The following is a 19,371-nucleotide window of genomic DNA, read 5'->3' on the forward strand; positions in this document are numbered from 1 at the left end:
TGCCGTTTTGAATGTTTTGTATCTATTGTGGGCGTTACTCGGTGGTCAAGTCGCGAAACGGAGCAGCGCCTTTTCAGTGGCAGCACGGCAACGTTGTGCACGCTGTACGCGGCGCATGCGCAGTCAGGTTTTCTTCAGGTTGTGGTTGCTGTGTGCTGCTTAGTGCGGCTTAGTGCTGCTGTGCGTGCCGGATTGTGCGTGCGTCGCGTGCGTGGTGTAGAGTTGTGAGTGTTGATATCTCTGTTTGGGTTCGAACGTAAAAACGTCACTAACCCACCTGTGTCAGAATAACGGTATACATCTTGGTGCATGTGGCAAATTTTTGTCAGTGAAGCGCTTTCGGCCTAGTGTCTCGACGGTGGCCGTTCCCGAGGAAATGAATGCTTGATCACATTCCCCAGTGCTTAGAACACCGTATTTCAAGGCAGTTCGTGCTTCATCAACTTTTATCTTCGCCTGAGGCGCCGTAAACGATGGCAAACCTCGAATGTCCGGCGTTGCCGAAGGGCTGGCGCCGGGAGGAAGTGATCCGGCGTGGTGGTCTCTCGGCTGGCAAAGTGGACGTCTACTATTACAGGTGAGGTTTCGTGTTGTGGTCTTGAGACTACGCGCCCACTGGGTGGCATGCAGGTTTTTATTCTTCCAAAACGTTTGAACTTAATGTGCCCAAGAGAAGTCGCGCTTTCCTCTGTCGGTTCTGTCTCGTTTTTGTATTCGACTCGTAAGATTGACTTGGGTGAATTCATTGGTACGCAACCATAAAGGCCTGTAATATGTAGTGAGGAAAGTGTCTGTAAACGTTCAGGGTGTGTGTGGTCCCGGTCTCTTTAAAGTGCGGTTTTAAGTGATTGTTCTTATAAAACCAGCCCACATCTTTATCCGCCTTTTTCACCAGATGTGGCGCCTTGTGGGAAGTGGCGAAAATTCGCCTAGTACTGGTTAAAAATAAACGCTCGTTGGAATTGCAGCCGCGGTCCGGTTCCACGAGGCTCCAAATGCGTACGCGAAATGGAAAGTATGCAGTGCCTGTCATCGTGTCAATTACAGCTGAATAGCCGCGAATGCCCCTCAGAAGAGTATCCAGTTCTGGCTGTGCAGCAGAGGCTAGGCAGGAAAGGGACAACGGCTTTGTGCTCAGCTCCGTAGCCCAAGCCACCCCGCTACAATGAACAACCCAGTCCGCACAACGCAGGGACGAAGGCCCTTCTCCATAAAAACATGTAGGCTGGAGGGCCTTCTTTGAAGGGCTTCCCAGCTACATTCTTGAGTTGTGACTGACTATAGCTAACATGAACTGCAAATTCCCAGTAGGAGCTGGAGAAGATGAGGCACGCATGCACAGAGGAAAAAGGCGTAGAGTCCATGGGCATCACATTCACTTTGAAGAAGATCTTGTATCTTCATTGATCCTTCGGAACAGTGAGCCTGACTGGTTTACTGTGCTAGCTGGCAGAGTGTGGCTGCCCTTACACCGGCAGTCTGCGTGATAACTTCATGAGCCAATGGGGACGTTTTTTTTCGAAGGCGATGGTGGCGGCACCTGGGAGAGGCGGTAAACGCATCGAAAATCCAGTATGGCGGCGCGCGTTTAGGCGGCTGGTTGTGGCCGGTTGCTCGCGCTACAGTGCACTGTACTTGCGCGTTCCTGGTGCTGGCGGCCGCTAGCTCGATCCCAGCTTTGTAAATGGTGGTGATTAACTGCTCCCGCGCTGCATTCAAGCTTGATTTCCTAAAGTACTTACGGAATCTGCTCACTCGCTTTTGTATTTCGATGTGTCTGTTGATGTAGCATGATGCATGTTGGCGAGCGGCACGACTGCTTAGCAGCTGCGCTCGCTCGAGAACGAGAAGCGTAAATGGTTTTGTACAAAGAACAATTTATTAAAAGAACATCAGCAGTGACAATCGATGTTCAAAAAGTGATTTTAAGTATGAGTGACATCTCAGTATCAGTAACAGACATCCTAAAAATCAAAATAAAAAAACGCCATTATGTAAACCTAAAAGACATGAGCGCACAGAGAATATATAGGGGATAAAGAAAAGCTATCAAGGTAGGTACAGTGTACATAATAAAATGCTACATGACTGAATATAGGTTTGTACGCGACTTTGTAAGAGATTCAGGTAAATAGCAGGGAAGTAAAACATCTGACATGTATTGAAACGCATCAGTCCGTGGCTATGAATAAACACACCCAGAGAAAGGCAACGAAAATTTTCAACCTTTGACTCGTGTAGAAGAAATCACAGTGCGTTGGGTTAGGGACAACATAATATGCTGCAGTGCTAGTGCTTCGTATAAAAACTCCAAGAAAAGCTCACTGTGTGACTCGACATGACGCCAATGACGCTGCTGCAGTGCGAATGTCGCCGACGTCGCCGTTTTCGCTTGCGCGGCTGTCCGGCCGTCGTCTGCTTGTCGTCTGCTGCTGCGTTACCCGCGTCGTCATCTTTGCAACTAATTTCTTTGATATCTTATTTTTAATACCTATGGCTGGTTATAATTTAGTTCATAAGCATGTTTTTATTATTGATAGTAGTCGAGAAATTTCACTTTTATTAGGCTTAACTGCAGCCGCGTTTACCGCCGATACCAGGATCGCTGCAATCGTTTCAACCGTGGCGCCACCCTCGGCGCGGACGCGCAACTTGCAACATGCCACAGCCCTGACCATGGTTTCTTGTCTGCGATCGCCTATAGACCTTATGCGAAATGCAGTGCCATCTAGCGGCCGCCGCGCGCGATCCGCCATGTTGGAGGATAGCCGCCGGATTCACAGCACGTACTGGTGCACGCTCGTCGCGCGCGCTCGAGTTTCACCGTCCTCAGTATGCCCACATATTGCTTAGTGCCTTGCTGTAAGCAGAAGGGTCACAAAGGCGTCCAGGGAAAAAAGGCAAGAGCGCTTGATTTGAGCGCATTTCTATTTTTGGACTGCGATCCCCGACATCCGCGACACAAATGTTGCAGTACCGTCGCTACATGTCGAAACGCCGCGAAACGCATTTCGTTATCGCCATGTAGCAAATGAAGTTAGAAATAAGCTTTGTAGGCACGAAGAAAATATTACACAAAAGTAGTTTTTCTCCTGCGATTGCCCCTGAAGTGCTGCGATTATCGGCCTCGCAAGAGGGTAATCGTGATCAGCTGTTCAGTGGTACGGGTCGCGCTTTGTGAGAACCGTCGCTCCTAGCGTTATCCGCCGCAGCGGTTACACGCATTAGCTTTTAGTGCGAATATTTGTTTCGACGGAAACACCAGCAAGGGTCAAGTGCCTGTGGCACGGAACGTTTGTGTACTGCAAGTCAGTCAATCGTTTCTGTTAGACCAGGGAAAGGGGCTTATGTTGTGGAGCGACGGCTTGTTTGCATGTAGCGATTTCACTTAACCGACCGGTTTCCACGAAACCGTGTGTTGTGTAAAAAAAAAAAAGAAAGTAAGCAAGGGAAGCCGCTCAAGCGGTACCACAGTTTAAACTAGTAGCGGGAATGCATAACGCGTGTAGAATCCTCCAAAAATATCAGCTCACAACTATTTGCTCGTCGTGGTAAAACCATAGACACTGCTGCATTCACGGGCTACGTGTTTTTAACTGCGATAGTCCAAGAATGTTAAACAATTGTGTAGTGGGGTCGTGCGGGGACATAGGGGTCTATGCGCCCGGTAATAATAATGTTTTCTTTCTCTGTCTAGGGCACTAGGGCAAACTAAGGGCTCTGGGCACTAGAGCACTAGGGCAAACAAACAAATGCGGTAGAACTTTTGAAGGAAAATGAAAAGGGTCGCATGTTGAGAGGCCACTTCTTTCGACACTGCCAACATGAGCGTGAAGTTTACTATCGTTTGCTTTCGGTGTCGACGCAACACACAGAAAACGCTACCGCAACAGCAGCAATTCAAGCGGCACGCCCGTTCAAAGTATCCAACCAAATAAAAACTGACTCAGACTAGACCGAAATGCGCACATTTTTAGCCGTAAACGAAAACTACACTTGCTTCGTACATTTCTTGGTGTTCAACGTCGGCAAACTGACGAAGGACTCAGTGAAAAACTTGTAGCGTCGTACCCGGTGGCGTTCGGAAAGTGTTTTGGTCGCGTAGTAAGCGTCTGAGAAGTCACTTGGAAACTTGGGTAGCAGAAACAGGTCGACTCACCATTCAGTCATGTTTACAGGCTCAAGTGACAGGAAATAAGATTTTCGAGCCAGCACAGCAGTAAGGAAGCTAACGCAGGGCACGCCTAAATCCAGAGAGCAGAGGCGGAACGAGCTTCAGTCATCCTCCAACATGGCGGTTTTCCACTGGTTCTTCTTTTCTCCGATAGATGGCAGCAATTTTGCATAAGGTCTATTGCAGCTAGCTGCAGGCGACAGCTCCTGGACAGTCGGTATTTTTCGTTTTGATGTCGAGTGCACTGAACTGTGTCACATGCACAAGAAATAGCAGTAAATGCTTAAGGCCTTAAGTTTGTTAATGTTATTATTTTCGAAGTTGCTGCTAAACGTCCACATTTAATGCTATTATACAAAAGTCACAATTACGGTAACACTTGCAAGGCAGTCGAAAATTTCACCTGAATGTAAACAATGCTTATGAGCACGATGTTCAGCGAAGTTGTTCAAATGTTATATAAAAATTACTTTTGCAAAAAAATGCTGTTCTTGCTTGACAAGTTGAAAAAGTAGCCATAAACATGCATACCAGCACATAAGCCGAGAGTATCTGTCAGAAGTACTGGCAGATGGCACCCTTCACATCAAAAATGCGGTAGAGGTGCCTCTTCTGATGGAAAGTTATGAATAAACCACTTACTCCTGGATAGGAAGTTGCTAACAAAGCTGCATGCTTTTCTGCATGTGGAATGGGGGACGAGAGTACGCATTGCTCATGCGAATGAGTTCTGGCGAACTCAGTAGGTCACGTATGGCAGTAAGGTCACGTATGCCAACAAATTATTGTGTGTGGCACCGTGTGAATGCCATTAAAAGTTAAGGCTGTGGGCATTTAAATGGCATTAAATTTATCCGTGTGGCATGGGTATGAGGTTATGAATCACAGGGACATGAACATCTTAAAAAGCAGTGATTACCCCGCCATTCACCTGGTACCTCTTAGTACCAAGGAAGCACATCGAACTGTTTCAAAAATCTACGAATAGGTGGCAGCAGATCTAAGTCTCATAAAAAGGCTTTCAAAAACAAGGCAAACTGACCAACTCCAAACCAGTCTGTGTTAGCTGAATATTGTGCGGCATAATCATGCAGGTGCTCTGATGTTATCTTCATAACTAGATACAAATGGAGGGAAGTCTCCAAACACCCTCCAGGTGAACAACCTGTTGAGGAGAACCGAGTATTGCCCAGTTCATACAGTGTTTGTGGTGCAGCTAGGCTGGGTGCCATCGCTCATGATTTCAGTTTATGCTGCATGTTGCTGATCTGGAGCACAAACTTCTGGAGGCAAAGGGTTTCGACATCTTTTAGGGATCATATGAGATATTGGTGCAAGACATTGTGACTCCCACTTACATGGCCACCTCTTACATGGCCACCGTTGTAGCCACCTCTTGAGTGGCTACAACGGCGAGCCCATAGTAAAAGCTTCCAGTATATGTTGACCTGGCAAACCGTGTAGCTCCACAACTCTGTTGTGGTGCTCCGGGCATCATAGGAGATTGTGGCAGCACTTTGGTTCACACTGTCGCCTGGCTGTCCTGCAAGGTGCAGGAAGCATTGGAGATAGCAAGGCATATTGCCGAGGGCACATAGGAGACACAGGCGGTATGGGGAGAAGTGGACTGTTTTCTCCTTTTGTGCTAGAGGGACAGCTGCAGAGACCTCCTGTGAGGACTGATCATACATGTTATCACTAGGAAACATGTTTACCATTTGATGAAATACCCAAGTTTTCATGTATTGCACAGTAGCTAGCTAGACAAAGGGCGTACATTCACAATGCACTTGCATCATTATGCCTCTCCTCCAGAAAATGTAATCAAGTTGCATATACTGTGCACAACAGTGACTGAGAAGGCAACCCTGCAGCTGTACTGCTGGGAGAAAAGGAATATCTACAGTGCTAAGGGCTACAGCAGCTGTTATGGCAGCATTGTGCAAGCGGAGGCCAGGCTGGAAGAGCAGTAGCTGTTGCTGAAGTTTGCGTCTTACAGAACAGAACAGGAGTTAATTGCCTACATTCCTCCCAGCTGCAACACACTGCAACGCTCACCAGTGTGTCTATTTTCCGCTGAAATGGGGCTGTTTCCTTTTCTACTATTACAGGTATTTACATTAATTAAAGCCTAACCTTACGTGTGTTCACCAGCACTACAGTGCTGGTGAACACACTCATGACATCACATCAAGACTGCCATGACATCAAGACTGCTGGAACTGAGGCCTTCACTATGCCTTCAGCAGACAATAGAACAAATGAGCGGCTTTTTAGGATGTGTTTTGGAAAGAAGCCAGCAGCCTTTGAAAGACTTTCAAACTCTTTAAAAGACTGGTGGTTGCACCAGTCTTCATGCATTTTAAGGCAGCTGGTGTTGAATGAAATGCAATTGTCCTTTATTTTCAAGAAGCCTTTTACATATTGCCAATGTAATAAACAGGTTAAGATTCCCCCGTAATATTAATTAAACTGAGTGCTTTTGTAATCATGAAAGAAACAAGTGAATTTAGCTGCAATGCTGATTTAATAGTTGTGTTGAAAAATATTTGTGATAAATGAGGTTATTGCAGCGTTGCACTGTTTAAAATTTGGCCATTTTAATTGCTAGCCAAGCATTGGAGCCCGTGTTTGGTCATCAGATCTTGTTTTTACAAAACGGTGCACAACAGCAAAGCCATTACTTGGAGCCTTGAGATGATTCTATCAGTTGGTGCACTAAGTGAAGTTGGTCTATGTCTGTGAGGGATACATCAGTAAACTGAATGCACTTGCTAACTATGATGAGTGCACGTGCAAACTTCTGTGAGAACTGCAAGGTTTACAACCGTTTGCTACATAATAAATTCATTTATCAAGCTTCTGGAAAACTCATCAGTTATGCGCACCTGTTGACTTTGTTTGAATGGAAGCGAAGTGTTGCCTGTTAGCTTTGGTTTTTACATGCTGCATGACAAGACTGCATGCAGTTGTGAGCTGCAGGTGCATGGCAGTGATGTCAATTCTTGTGAATTTTTTTTGCAGTCCTGGAGGGAAGAAGTTCCGCAGCAAGCCTCAGCTGGCACGCTTCTTGGGTGATGCCATCGACCTCAGCACTTTTGACTTTCGCACGGGCAAGATTAATTCCCTACTACTGCGCAAGAGCCGTAGGCAGCGAGGCACCCAGTTTGACTACAGCCGGGGCATCCGCAACGACGCTTCTCTTGTGCCCCCTATCCGGCAGACAGCCTCCATTTTCAAGCAGCCAGTTACGGTGGTGCGATCTCAGGAGGGCAAAGTGCGCTCGGACTTCAAGCATGGCCCTCCAGACAAACCAAAGCAGGTTGGTACATGCTTACTGGCATTGTGTTTCTCTTACTTAGGATGACGCCATAGCATACAGCACTACTCTGGAGCTGGAAGTTGTGAATACATGTTGAACAATGAACTTAATAAAGGCAGAGACATCTTTTTCACTTCTTTTGTAGGAGACCATGAAAAAGTTTGATGATCGAACCTTTTTTATTAGCTGTCGCACATGCAGGATTGAAGCCTAATTTGTAGTTCCCTAAAATGGAGATAATACTGGAAAGTATTGTACCATTTTGGTGATGAAACTGATTGCCCTACTCCCTGTCCTGCTATGACAGCCACACGTGACATATATAAGTTGTATTTTCATTAGCGTAATATGTTTATGCCAAACATTCATGTTTGTCTTTCTGAACCAATGTTAACAGTTTGTGTAAACAATCCAAATTGGGCATAAACAATGAGGATAATACATTTACTCATTCATTTCTTCATGTAATTTAGACATATAGAAGTGCAGCTGTTTTACCTATTAAATGCATGCATGTGTTGCATGCATGAACTGCGTGCGTTAAAAAAAAGAGAGAGACGGAAAAAATTTCTTTATAACCAAATCAGCTCCGCTAACGAAAATTCGTGCCTGTGTGCCCTTTACCTGGCTCGCTTGTGCTTATGGTCACTTTCCCTGAATCAAGAAATTGGGGGTACCTAAGGGTTTGACGCGATAGCATTAATAGGCCCCTTCAGCGGCCTGCGGCCACTTTCCATATCACTTAGCAGACGCGGACACTGTTCTTTATTTTATTTGCCTCAAGACACACACACAAGGCCTCCCTTTAACCAAGTCGAACGAACGTTCTTTATTGGTTGAGGTTGTAATGCGCCTAGCTCATGACCCAAGGGGCAGCAGTTCGAGTCCCGGCCCAATCGTTTTTTTTTTTCTCTTTTTAACAGGCAGTACATAATAGCGGTGTAATGAAGTAATGACCCTGTATACCTATGAGGGAATGTGTAGTTACGTCATCACTGTTGTACTATGTGATCGTTGTAGGGTGTTCAAATTACCAGCATCAGGTCATGTGGTTGTGATGTCGCGACCCTCTTGACCAATTCAGATTGTCTTGACACAATGCCTAAGCCAGGTTTTCCCCTAAATGGGACCCTTAACGCTATTGCTTTAATAACTCCCAAAGCATGGGTCGCGCTGGTATTTGAAACTGTAGGGCCATGGGCACTTGAAACTATAGGGCCATGGGCACTTGAAACTATAGGGCCATGAGCACTTCGGTTTGCTGCTTGCCAGACTGGTGAGTCGAGCCACACGTGGTTGTGGAAAGCAGGAAGGAGCACCATTTAATCACCGTAGTTCCGTGCTCTCTTTGTGATTCAGTCGTTACACCTCCGTGGCTTTTAGTTATGCACAGGCTGCGATGCCATGCCACGGGGAAGGAACAAAGAATATGCTATAGACATACACCTCCTGCCTTTGGCTAGCCAGGGTGGCAGAATGGCTGACTTATATTTGGAGTCAACTTTGCTTATCCAGCGAGGGGTGCAAGTTGGGGCATAGGCTTATATTTGAAGTCAGTTGACTTATATGTGGCAATATGTGTTATTTAAATTTTTGTATGTCAAGTCAAATGACTGGCACAAGTTGGATCAAGCAAATGAAATATAACCTAGAGTTGGGCCTGGAGGCTGTATCTAATAGATGTTTAGCTGATAATTCTATAATGAAAAGTTTTGCCTGGAAGTTCACAAGCCAAGTCCTTCCCTGGTGTTCATGCTTACATAAGGTGGGCCTCATATTTTATCATTGTACGAGGCGTTCATGCAACAGACTGCGTCATTTTAAAACAAAAATGAATGCGTTGGTGAGCCTTAGCTGTGTCCTTGCCTTCTTGGATAAGGAAGTCACGGTATTGTCATTCATTTTTTAGAAAACTTTTCTGGTATCCATCGGCCGGTTATGCCTTTCTATGTCAAATTACCGTGAGAGAAGTGCAGGAAGTAGAAGCCTACTTTTCCATGAGCCATGTTTCCTGTTTTTCATGCTGCATGGCCGTGCAATAAATACATAAGGTGGCAGAAAGAAAATTTGTATCTAACTTACACCAAACTTTATTCCCTCCTCAAATTGTTCATAAATGCTTAGCTTTTCTGAGGTCTATTTTGGCACCTTTGCATTCTTTCTAAATGCAGCTTGAACAAAACAACAGGATAGCCTGAGTGAAAAGGATCATAGCCTTTGTGGAGGAAGCGGAAAAACTTAGCCTTTAAGAAAGAAACACAGAACGGGGAGTAGGTAGAGTGGGCATGGTATGATATGATATGATATGATATATGATTTATTTCCGTCAAAGCGGTAGGGGCTCGAACAAAAGTGAAAAATAGTTCACTTGACGAGGTTCAAGCCCCTCTTTACAAGGCATACAACAGTTGCGCAATGTATTTACATATGTAGTGATTAATTTTCCGGACACACTTTACACACACAAAAAAAATAAATGTGCAAAGCCACTGCACGAACTGAAGCAAAATAACAAAATAAGAATATTGCATTTTCATGCCGGAAGATAGCATAAGCACAATACATATATAAAGAGCAGAAAAAAAAATACATCATCATTATACAACTCTTAGTGAAGGTACCATCTCTATTATGACGAAAAAAAAGTCTTCAACATTGACATGCTAATATTTTCTAAATTGATGTTATGACTGTGCAGATAGTTAAGTAACGATGGAAGGGAATACTCTAACATTTGACAGCTAAAATTTGTAGGCAAAAAAGGAACCTTCCAAATTGCTGGAGACCGAGACGTCAACCTGCCTTCTCTTAATTTTAAGTTTGCTATGGATGGAATAAGAGCCTCCTCGCTATGAAGATCTTGCATATATCTTCTGGCCAAGGTGAAATAATAAAGGCTATGTATGGAAAGTATTTGGAATTTCGTGAAAAGGCTTCTGGTGTGTGTATTTGCCTCCACACCTGCGATTAGTCTAACGGCTTTCTTTTGTAGAATTTCAATTTGATTTAAGTTTGTAAATGTAGTGTTACCCCAAACAAGAAAACAGTAGTTCACATTAGACATAAATAACGCATTAAACAAATGAATTTTAACAGCAGGAGGTAAGAAATTTTTGAATTTAGCTCGTATACCTACGGTCTTTGAAATTCGAGAAACGACGTTATTTACATGCACATTCCAGAGCATGTGTTTATGAAAATATACACCAAGAGTTTTAACTGTATCGACAAGTTCTATTGCTGTGTGACCAATGGTATGGAAGCATGCTTGTGTGAGGAGGCATTGAGGAGAGAGGAGAAGGTGCGACTACAGCATAATGGCCAAGACAAGCATGTGGAAATTAAAGAATTATAGCTCTCCACTTACAGAATCTGTATCATACTACTCTGATTGTGTGAAGAGCTCTCAGTGTTGATACTGTGTGCTCAGCTTGCAGACTGTGTGTACTGCTTCATATTTCTTTGTCTGTTTACACATACTTTTAGAAACTTGCCTTGTTCCCACTAACTTGAAGCACCTTGTTGCTTTCAGCTGTTCTGGGAAAAACGTTTACAAGGCTTGCAGGCATGTGACCGTGACCAAGAAGCCCTTCAGAGCTTTGAGCTTCCAAGAAACATGAAAGGTAAGTGGCCTTTTATGCAAGTAATTGTCATGCAGACAAAATTTGCGCAGCATGATATGATTTGCTCTGCCGAGGCATTGAAATAGTGCCAGAGCACTGGTAGCAGTCGCTAGCACAGTGGTCAGCATCAGCATTGATGGTCACATTGTCTGTGTCAGTCATTGTGCATTATTTTCTGTGCTTCATGTGGTCATTTTTTCTCAGCTGAGTTGGGCTTGTCATTACATAAATATCCGGTTTCAGTTGAACTGACCTGAATTGCAAGAAACGTAATTAGAAGTGAAGGAGTGTACAAGTTGTCAACAGACATCAGTGGCAGCAAAGCTTGGTCTCCTCCTGTTTCACATTTGTGAACGTATTACTTCAGGCTGACAGGGCATCACTGCCGTGTAGATTGCCACCATGGAAATAAATGCTTTGTGGCATGGAAGTATATAAATCTCATTAGTCCTTGGCAGAAAGGCTGCAACTCTTTTCTGATGGCGTTTGCTATGCTACCATGCTGGACACAGCAGTGACAGCCAGTGGCAAACTTGGTATTTTTGTGCTGCACTGAGTGTGGTGATGTGGCTTCCACTGCAGGCGTAGGTCCCAATGTGAGCCAGGAGACTCTCCTGCGGAGCATAGCTACAGCGCTGCACATGAGCGCCCAGCCTGTCACGGGGCAGACTGGCTCCCGCAGTGCGCTGGACAAGCATCCAGGCATCTACCTCAACCCAGATCAGCCTCTGGTTCAGGTGCTCAGGCATGAGCCCCTTCATAGTGAACCACTTTGAATGGTGTGCATGCTGCTGCCTGAAATATCTGCTCTGCTTTTAGGCACTGCTTTTCTTTGTTTCTGCCTTTCCTAGCACAGTCGAAACAATTTTTTAAAAAGCTATGCTTGTGGGTTCTTTGCACTTATACACTGATGCACTGATGAAGCAGTGATGTGAGACATGTTGCTAACGCTGTTCTTTGGTGCACTGCTTTACCGCCTATCTTTGTAGACCATTTGTTGAGGCTTTTCCTTGCATGCCTCTTTCTCTTTCTTTTTTACAGGCTGCTGACTTTTTCATTGATGATTGCAAGCTGTCTGGGCTATTGCATTTGTGAATTCCTTTATATACAGGGTCTGTTCTGAAAGTAGTAGGACTCATATTTTTTTACAAAATTTCTTCAAGAGAATAGTACAAACAATTAGAATTTTTCAAAGTAGCACCCTTCCGCACCTACACGCTGCTGCCAATGAGTTTTGGAGTTTTCGTACGCCCCCAGGAACGCCTGAACCGGAATGCTGTTTAGCTCCCTCGTCACGTCCTGTTGAACCGTCTCTACCGATCCGTGATGTTTCCCCTTGAGCGTCGATTTATTCTCAGGAATAGAAAAAAGTCTGGCGGGGTCAAGTCGGGGCTGTACCCCCTACAGCCTGAGGCAGCGTTGCCGCCTTGTGCTGGACAAAAAATCGGGGTCCTCATTCACATGATGAAGAAGATCCTCGCAGATCGCTTTCTGGTTGGCCTTTTGCTCCTCTGACAACACTCCCGGCACCAACTTCGCGAACACTTTCTTCATGGCTAAGTTTTCTGTCACGATCTAAAAAACTTGGGTTTGAGGAATGCTCATGTCATCAGCAATCATTCCGATACTCATCTTACGATCACTGTTCAGTAGATGTTTCACTCGCTACACATTTTCTTTGGTCTTGCTGGTCGAAGGGTGCCTGGAGCGGTCGGCGTCTTTCACTCTTTCCTGACCTTCTCGGAACTGCTTGTTCCGCTCAAAAAACACCTGATCTACCCATGGCAGCGTCACTGTAGGCCTCCTTAATCATGTCGTGAGTCTCTTTGCCCGTTTTACCAAGGTTTACACTAAATTTGATCGCATATCGCTGATCCAGTAAACGCTCTGTGATTCTGCGTGACGAGACGTTTCGACAGGGGTTCACAGTACAAGCGACCTGCTCTCTTCAACAGCCGACTGCCGATTTTCCCCAGCATTCCCAATATCCCCCTTCAACAATCCTGCACGCGCACACCGCCTTTTGTCCGCCCATTCGCCCAGGGAAAAACCAGTCCTACTACTTTCAGAACAGACCCGGTATGTGACTGACTGCTAGCTACAGAGCAGCTTCTTCAGCAGAGCATAGAACTCTTGAGCAATGGAGGCCTTACAGTGATCATTTTGAAGCAGTGTCGCTTATTTTACTGAGAGGGAGCAAAGTTCCATTTGAATGATGTGGTTTCCTACATGGTGTCATGTATTTTTTGGTGACACAGCTTGACCAAACAAACTGCGGCGTAATTTTATGAAGTGGTTAGCCATTTATAAAAAAGAAAGAAGCTTGTTCCCACCTAAGCTGGGTTTCCATTTTCAGAGTCATTAACTAATTAAAAATCTCCAACCTTTTAGCATTTGCTTAACAATGTTTAATGTTTATTATTGTATTGTTTGTGCTGTGCGAAGTTATTGAGGTGAGTCTCGAGAAACCTGTAACCTAAAATTTGCCATTATAACTGTAAAGGAAGCACAGAAGTTAAAAATGATATCTACTGCCAGTTCCTTAAATGTGAAAATATTTTGTAGCATTTCTGCATGGTTATGACCTCTGCTTCTTCATTTTAGTAGGCCGCCGCGGTGGCTCAGGGGTTATGGTGCTCGGCTGCTGACCCGAAAAACGCGAGTTCGATCCCGGCCGTGGTGGTTGAATTTCTATGGAGGCGAAATTCTAAAGTCCCGTGTACTGTGTGATGTCAGTACACGTTAAAGAACCCCAGGTGGTCGAAATTTCCGGAGCCCTTCACTACGGTGTCTCTCATAGCCTGAGTCGCTTTGGGACGTTAAACCCCATAAACCAAACCAAACCAAACCATCATGCATTTTATTTATTTATTTATTACAATACTTTGAATTACAATTACAGTTTCTTACAGTACGTTGTTGAATTCTTCTAGCTCTTCACAGCCTGGCACTAGATACGAGCACAGTGTTTGATTTTCAGGCTCTGAATGTAACAGATGAAGACATCCGCCGTCAAGAAGAGCAGGTTCATCATGCCAGAAAGAAATTGCAGGAAGCCCTGGCAGATTTGCCACCCTAATTCAGCGTGTTGCTCAGCCTCATTTCTACTGAGAGAGCCCTGCAGCCTTTGGGGAGCAACAGTGTAAGTTGTTTGAACGTGTAGTGCTTTGTGACATCTTGTTCTGGATCATTCGCAGAACTTATTTCATTATAGGCATTCACTCTGGAATGTGACGAAACAGTGTGCTTTGCGGATATTGTCTGTTGCACTTATTGATGGCTACAGAAGGAATTATGCACAAAAGTCCGTCTTCATGCAGTTTGATTAATGTGGATAACTTCCTTAAGCTTTTTGCAGAAAAGTCCGTTTAATATTTTCATTAAGCAAAGAGTTGTTGCATGAGCAATGCACCTTTAAAGGGGTACGGACACAAAGTTCTTGGGTGTCTATTTTATTTACCTTGAAAGAAGCCAATGGGCCTAGAAATCACGAAAATGAGCTCAAAGCACCAATGTGGCACGTGAATACTACCGTATTTTCCGGTGTATAAGACGCGGCTTTTTTTCGAAAATTTTGCTGGTGCGTCCTATACAAGGGTGCGTCTTATATGCGAATTTTTCATCTTTTTTTGCGCGTTCATCGATTACTCCAGTTCATGCTCAAGCTTTTTTCACCTAAAAAATATCACTACCAATAACGCGGTTGTAACACGGTTAATACTTCAATACCGGGACCGCCGTGCGCGACATTCTAGGTGATCTATATTATGAAACGGCGGGGATGACGACTTCCGGGATCACAAACGCGCGGCTGTTTCGGAGGCCCCAAGCAAAAGTAATGAGAAGCGCCAAAAGATGGTGACAATCGCGCTTCTCGCCATTGTCAAGACAAGCCGGCGTTCTTTTTTAGTCACCCTTTGCAACTTTTTTTTGCTCCGTGTACGTAGTGCATGTTTCAGCCGAGTTGCTTCCAGAAATGGGTGAACCTTTTGATAGCGCATCTGAAGATGAAGACTTCGAAGGTTTCAAGTAGAATAAAATGTTATGGACATATGGGGAGCTGTATCGTTTTTCCGTTCTTTTTTGCTAGAACGTGGACGAGTATGGCATGAGTGTTGCCTTTTTCGATCACTTAGCGTTGCTTAAGAATTGCTCACAGGTACGGTGCATTTCGCGATAGTCGCGCAAGCGTATTTAATTAAGCCTCACTAGCCTAACTGGGTAAACTGGGGTGCGTCTTATACACGGGTGCGTCTTATATACGAACTTTTCCAGTGACAGCTTGCATATATGGTAAGTGCGTCTTATACAAGGGTGCGTCTTATACACCGGAAAATACGGTACAAGCGATTTTGTACCGGCAGTTTCGGTCTCGGCCGGTGCCAGCGCTGAAGTGCACCTTGACATCATGGTCAAGCGTCCAACATGGATTGCCACATTCCTGATGACGGCGCCATCGCCGGCGAGCACTAGTTGTTCCTGTGAACAACCACTGGGTTTGGTGACATCTCAATAATTCCAGCAAGGGAACCTTGGTTTCACTTGATACGAGTGGATATACTAAGCGGCTTCGCAGGCAACATTCAAAATCACATTAAATTATTTTGCACTCGACACCTGTGACTGAAACTTGCTAGACGGTATCTAGAAGGTAGAAGGACAGGGTTAAATGAAGAGACATGGGAGAGGCCTTTGCCTTGCAGTGGGCGTAGTCAGGCTGCTGCTGCTGATGATGATGATCTGTTTACTTCAGTGAAACAAATGTCATTTTTTTTGCGTTCAAAATTTTGCGTCTGTACCCCTTTAATTTTAGTGCTACTTCATTTTGACAAGAAAAAAGAAAAATCATACTAACTTGGTAGTCCGTCATTTTATGTGTGCTATATTACCATTTAAGGCAAAGCTTTCAGGGACTGAGCCGCAGAGGAGTTTATATGACAGTACTGAAGAGTCTCATTGGCAAACATTTAGTGTTTCCTTGAGGCACCTGACAGGACTGCCAAGAGTGGCAGTATTTATTATTTGTGAACAGGTGGATTGTAATTTAACTTTTAATAACATGCAGTAATTGTAAAAGATGTCTATGTACAGTAGCTCAAGGCATAGTGCGAAGAACTAGCTGCTTAGGTCTGTACAAACTGATAGAGCAGATTTTTCCAAGCACAAATTTCGTACTAAATCTTATATTTGTTCATTGAAAGCAGTTGTGTTTGAATTAGGTCATTTTCTCTGTTTCATTTCTTATTATTTCTTATCTTCCAGGATGCAAAGAGTAATTCATTAAAAACAGCAAGCTGTGACCAGAACTTGTAACCATCACGAGGACATGGTCGTCATTTCATAACTGATGAGTTCATTGTAATAAAGGGGGAAAAAATGCAGAACACCTGTTTGTACTCTAGCACTTGCAGTGTTTAGCCATGGATGCTTTTGTGAAACATATTGAAGTGGCTGCTACAATGAATCAGCTTAGATTAAAACTGCACATTATGGTGCCATTGTGCCAGGGTTCTAAAGATGTTCAAGTGTAGGGCAGTAGTGATATCCTAGTGAAATCTCTTAGGCTTATTTCAAGAGATGGGCAGAAGAGTTGGCGTGAAGAATCGGCATTTGGCATGCTACTCTGCTCTGGAGAAGAGGGACAGGAGAAGGAAGAGGGTTACGATGTGGGGCGATATGGAGAGAAGAGAGAGATGTTAATATATACAAGCACGTAATGAGCACATTTAATCACAACTCCAAGTCTAGACCTGTATTGCGTAAAAAAAAATGGAGGAGCGCCAGCATTTCCTGGAGAGCTGTCCAACTCTGGCCAGGCGCCCAGTACAAGGTCTTCCAAGAGCGGCCTGCTCTCAAAGCATGCCGGGAACTTGCCATGCCGGTCACCATCACACAGGGCACCATCACATGTTCCACAGTCTCAGTGATGTGACAAGAAGAGCAGTCTTGAAACGTCTGTGTGCCCGATGTGGTGAAAGTACTGTACAACTTCATGAAAGCAACGCTTAATCTCGGTGTATGTAGGAGGCTTGCTTGGTTGCGCTGAATATCACACAGAATGGAAAAAGTCATGGTCGGATCCAGCCTGGTGTAGCTCAATGTATCGTCATCGCAAAAAAGCCGCAGTGGCTCAGTGGTTATGGCGCTCGGCTGCTGGCCCGAAAGGCGTGGGTTCGATCCCGTCTGCGCCGGTCGCATTTTGGTGGAGGCAAAATGCTAGAGGCCCGTGTACTGTGCAATGTCAGTGCATGTTAAAGAACCCCAGGTGGTAAAAATTTCTGGAGCCCTTCACTACGGCGTCCCTCATAGCCTGAGTCGCTCAGGGACAAACGCCCATAAACCGTGTCACTGTCGCACTGCACATAAAATCAGAAAGAAGGCAGGAGGCGTCTAGTCTCTGAAATGGCACTGCGGTTTGTATGTCACTGCATGATTGGTTGAGTGATTGTGTCCCAATCAAACTGTTAACACAGTACTTTCGTTAGGCACAGCTTTGACATGACTCTTATTTGGTGCTGCTGAAATGCAAGGTCAGAATACCTAAATCTGAAAAGCAGTCTGGAAGCAATGCAAGAAAGGCAAGGAAACACCGGTGTACTACTTTTGTTGAAGTCTTGGTTCTTATGCTTCTGGCAGTGGTTTACCTTCTACTTGCCTTGAGTGCGTTGTGACCCAGCAGGTAATCATCACTGGCAGCTGCTTTCTTGGGCTGCTGAGAGATGCAATGGGCCACCGTGCATTTGTGGGCTGTTTGAACCTTGATCTCGGGAGCTACTGGTGCCCCAATTTGCACCACTAGCCAGATAGATATTAGCAAAACCCTTGCTGCTTTTTTTTTAGAAATTTCAAATGTCTATTTTTGCTGTTGCAGTATGGGCTTAAAAAGTTGTTTGGCTAATATTCATCTTTGAACACAACTTCACATAACATGGAGTGGTTTTTAGGCATTCATTCAATAAATAAGACTTCCTGTGCGGAGCATTTAAGCATGCTGGACACGTTAGTGGCTTGCCCAGACAGTTGCTGCAACATTTAGTGACCTTTCCCATCACTCTGGCCTCCTTACTTGCACTGATAGAAGCATAGGAACCTATCTATGCACTATCTTCGAATTTTTTGGGGAGGGCTGTTCAGCTTTCCCGAGGTTGCAGGCGTGCTTTCCCGAGTAGAGTACTGGTGCATCAGTCATGGTTAGAAGATTGGCATTCAGCCCATTATGTGTAAACACTTTCTCTATTTGTGCTGCCTTTTTCAGAGAAAGTGTGCAAGATTTGTTCTGCACGGTCTGCTCTAGCTGTAAGCAAGAGCCAGCACTGTACATAAAGATTGATTCTGTTTGATAACAGTTTGTCCTTTATGCTAGCCATACCATTTTCTGTATTTTGCTTACATTTTGCTCATGGCCTGCCGCTAACTGCTCTTCATTAAACCTTGGACAGTGCATGAAATAAAGTATGCTAGAAATGTTGCCAGTGTGTAAAAATCCGGTATGGAACGATATGTCAGGATTCGCGTTGAACAGCCGTTCGCGTTCCCGCGCTCGGTAATTTCAGCGTCTGGAACCTTAGAACACCACAAGATGGCGCCGCGCCTCCGAGCTGGAGCGCAGTTCGTCCCCGGCCGGCACATCCGGACGTCTCGATTGGCAAAGCAGCGAAGGAGGGAAGTTGAGGAGCGCGAACTACGTGCCCGGCATACGCGCTTCGAACAACTCAAAACAAACAACTTTTTTGTTTTTATTGGGGCTCGCACGTGCTTTGCGGTCGGCAGTACTCTCTCTCAGTGTGTACGTGTGTGCGTGCGTGCCCGCAGCGAATAGCGGGACGCAGACGCCGCGACGATGCTGACTAGACGCTCGATTTCGCGAGCGAATGTCTGAGGATCGTCTTCCACTGGCATTTGTGAGAATTCTAGTTGGGCGGAAAGGCTGGCTGTTGGCGCGTGCCCGTGCGAGAAGCGCTGGTGTCACGTAGAGAGAGGATACGCGACGCTTTCTGTACCGTATATCGGTCATAATTTATTCTCGCACACAATTAGGCGAGATGACGAATTCGTTGTTGCACGGCTGCTGACTGCACAGACATGGAGTGAGGCGCGTGTAGAGTGCTTTTTTTTATTTCACTGGTTTTGATTTTCGTCAGCTGCTCGAATAGGTTGTTACAAGTGCAGCTTAGTACGTGCGCCAGTTACTGTTAACCGTTCACTGCTGCTGCTTGAGGTGGCAGCGAGGATTCTGATGATGTTGCCGCTAT

At 45.0% G+C, this 19,371-nt stretch overlaps 1 protein-coding gene across 3 annotated transcripts; it reads left to right on the forward strand.

Annotated features, from left to right (window-relative positions):
- Positions 1 to 131: 131 nt before the first annotated feature.
- On the forward strand, positions 132 to 16,503 carry MBD-like (methyl-CpG-binding domain protein 2). 3 transcript variants are annotated; one of them, XM_089543304.1, is made up of 6 exons: positions 132 to 577; positions 7,199 to 7,496; positions 11,029 to 11,119; positions 11,702 to 11,898; positions 14,100 to 14,261; positions 16,382 to 16,503. In XM_089543304.1, exons 1-4 carry the CDS (start codon positions 474 to 476, stop codon positions 11,893 to 11,895), a joined length of 687 nt encoding a protein of 228 aa, XP_089399430.1. In that variant the 5' UTR covers positions 132 to 473; the 3' UTR covers positions 11,896 to 11,898; positions 14,100 to 14,261; positions 16,382 to 16,503. The 3 variants fall into 3 exon arrangements, with proteins under 3 accessions (XP_089399430.1, XP_089399431.1, XP_089399429.1); XM_089543305.1 differs by having other exon boundaries at positions 11,702 to 11,864; XM_089543303.1 differs by having other exon boundaries at positions 11,702 to 11,856.
- Positions 16,504 to 19,371: the final 2,868 nt, after the last annotated feature.

The sequence above is a fragment of the Amblyomma mixtum genome, chromosome 5, assembly GCF_055824585.1.
Source record: "Amblyomma mixtum isolate Tamu chromosome 5, ASM5582458v1, whole genome shotgun sequence".
Taxonomy (NCBI): domain Eukaryota; kingdom Metazoa; phylum Arthropoda; class Arachnida; order Ixodida; family Ixodidae; genus Amblyomma; species Amblyomma mixtum.

What these genes read in the sequence shown, in the direction of transcription:
- MBD-like (XM_089543303.1), top strand. Translation starts at nt 474, where the DNA reads ATGGCAAACCTCGAATGTCCGGCGTTGCCGAAGGGCTGGCGCCGGGAG. An exon ending in CTCCAGACAAACCAAAGCAG is followed by an intron (nt 7,497 to 11,028) that starts GTTGGTACATGC and finishes TGTTGCTTTCAG; the next exon opens with CTGTTCTGGGAAAAACGTTT. An exon ending in GCTTCCAAGAAACATGAAAG is followed by an intron (nt 11,120 to 11,701) that starts GTAAGTGGCCTT and finishes CTTCCACTGCAG; the next exon opens with GCGTAGGTCCCAATGTGAGC.